This window comes from Solanum lycopersicum, chromosome 6 (genome assembly GCF_036512215.1).
Source record: "Solanum lycopersicum chromosome 6, SLM_r2.1".
In the NCBI taxonomy this organism is placed as follows: Eukaryota; Viridiplantae; Streptophyta; class Magnoliopsida; order Solanales; family Solanaceae; genus Solanum; species Solanum lycopersicum.
In genome coordinates this window covers 30,858,414-30,860,913 of record NC_090805.1, presented here as the reverse complement: position 1 = coordinate 30,860,913, position 2,500 = coordinate 30,858,414, and the positions used below count along the sequence as shown (strand labels likewise).

Genomic DNA, 2,500 nt, shown 5'->3' with positions numbered 1-2,500 from the left:
TCTCTTTTCTTCCATGGACTCTGCCCTTTTAAGTAGTAAGTATGCATCCACCTTATCCATAGCTTGTCTTCCTTGTTTTCTAAGTCCCAACATAGCTTGGTTATAGCTGCTCTATTCCAAATATGCCATACTTTCTCCCAAGCTATTAAAGCTTTCTTAGTAACCTTCCCTGATCCAGACCAAAGGTAACTTCTACACAAGCCTTCTATTATTTTAATTATCTTGGCTGGAAAAATGAATAATTGTGCCCAATAAGCTTGGACACCAAACAACATAGTCTGAACAAGCTGAGCTCTACCTGCATAGGATAGCTTCCTAGCTGTCCATGAGCTGATTCTTGCCATAATTTTCTCTATGAGGGGATACCATTGCATTATTGACATCTTCTTGGAAGACAAAGGCACACCTAAATACTTGAAGGGAAGCTCCTCCATCTTGTATCACAGCTGTTGAACAACTTCACTTCCTGCTGCACCCCTCCACAGTATATGGAGCTCTTGTTTAAGTTTGCTTGTAATCTAGATGCTTGAGAAAATTGAGAAAAACACAATTGAATAGCATTAATAGATTCTAGATCTCCTCTAGCAAAAAGTAGTAGATCATCTGCAAAACATAGATGAGTGATATCAAGTTTAGAACACTTAGGATGATACTTGAACTTTTTATCCTCTTTAAGTCCCTTAAGAAGTCTACTCAAGTACTCCATTGCTATGGCAAACAGGAAGGGTGACATTGGATCCCCTTGTCTCAAGCCTTTTGTTGCTTCAAAACTCTGAGAAGTCTGTCCATTCACTACTATAGAGTAGTTCACTGTTGTAACACACTTCATTGTCCACTGCACAAACATCTCTGGGAAGCCTAGTCCAAACATTACTTGCTCCAAATAATTCCATTCCACTGAATCATAAGCTTTCTGCAAATCAATCTTCAGCATGCTTCTAGGATAAATATGCTTCCTAGTATAAGCCTTAACTAACTCATGAGCAAGCACTATATTGTCAGCTATCTTTCTTCCTGGAATAAATCCTGCTTGACTATCACAAATAATATTCTGCATCACTCCATGCAGCCTGTTGGTTAATACTTTGGAGATGATCTTATACAGCACAGTACAACAAGCTATAGGCCTATACTCTTTCACAGTTTTTGGATTCTGACTTTTTGGTATGAGAGACACTAGAGTACAATTGAAATCTTTTAGAAGCTTGCCAGTTGTGAAGAAACTTTTAACAGCCTCAATAATGTCATCTTTAATAATCTTCCAAGTGTGCTTAAAGAAAAAGGCATTGTATCCATCTACCCCTGGAGCTTTATCATTCCCTATGGATTGTAGTCCCTCATAGATCTCTTGATCTGTTACTGCAGTACACAGCTGAATTCTCTGCCGCTTTGTCAATGTAGGCCCTCTTTTCGTCACTTGTACATTGATGGCTGGAAGTTTACCTGCTGAAGTTCCCATAAGTCCTTTATAGAACATCACAAACTCCTCTTGGATACCTTGTTGATCATACAACATTTCACCTTGCAAGGACATAATGCTTCTTATTTGTTTCTTTTGATTCCTCTCCTTAATCACTGAACTGAAGTACTTAGTATTTGCATCCCCTAACTTTATCTAGTTTATCCTTGATTTCTGTCTAAGGGCACTTTCTTCAATCAATGACCACTTTTCAAGTTTAATCAACATCTCCTTCTCCTACATTATCAGTTCATCAGTAACTTGAACATTTAGCTGGTTTTGGATACTTGTTACCTCCATTCTAGCCTTCTCAATCTGGTTCCCAATATACTTGAATTCTTTCCTGTTTAACTGCTTTAGGACCGGTTGAAGAGCTTTAAATTTAGACCACACTTGCTTCATTTTGTTATAACCATATTCTTTACTCCATATAGTTTCTACCAATTTCATAAAGCTCTCATGCTCAGTCCAAACATTGAAGAATTTAAAGCTACCTTTCCCATACTGCAGAGTTTGTTGAAGCATTAACACCATAGAGCTATGATCTGATATACTGGGATTCCCATAATCTACTCTAACATGCCCCCATTTATCCATCCACTCATCATTTCCAAAGGCTCTATCTATTCTACTTGCAATTCTATTCTCCCCACACTGCTTATTAGTCCAAGTATAGTAGTTTCCTGTCCACTGCAATTCAGTAACCCCCAGTACTCTCACCCATTCACCTAGATCTTTTATCTCATTATTGACTACAGGCATCCCTGCTAATCTATCCTTAGGAGACATTATAGCATTAAAATCCCCTACTATAAGCCAAGGATGACTAATGCCTTTAGCTAGAGTTTCCATTTCTCTCCACAAACTCTTTCTCTTTTCAATTGTGATAAGCCCATACACTACAGTCAAGATGAATTGGTAGCCTTTACTTCTTTCATTGACCTGACAATGAATCATTTGAGCTGAGTTGTTAATCTTCTTGACCTCATACCAATTATCATCCCATATCAGCCATATCCTCCCATTAGGACTGTCCTCATA

General features: G+C 38.2%; 1 protein-coding gene across 1 annotated transcript in view; it reads right to left on the bottom strand.

Moving 5' to 3' along the window:
• Nucleotides 1–1,696: 1,696 nt before the first annotated feature.
• The window catches only part of LOC138349328 (uncharacterized), a 951-nt gene continuing 147 nt past the window's right edge, over nucleotides 1,697–2,500 (bottom strand). Inside the window, exon 1 of the mRNA XM_069299654.1 lies at nucleotides 1,697–2,500. This exon is cut by the window's right edge and continues 147 nt beyond it. Coding sequence (XP_069155755.1) covers nucleotides 1,697–2,500 — 804 coding nt within the window.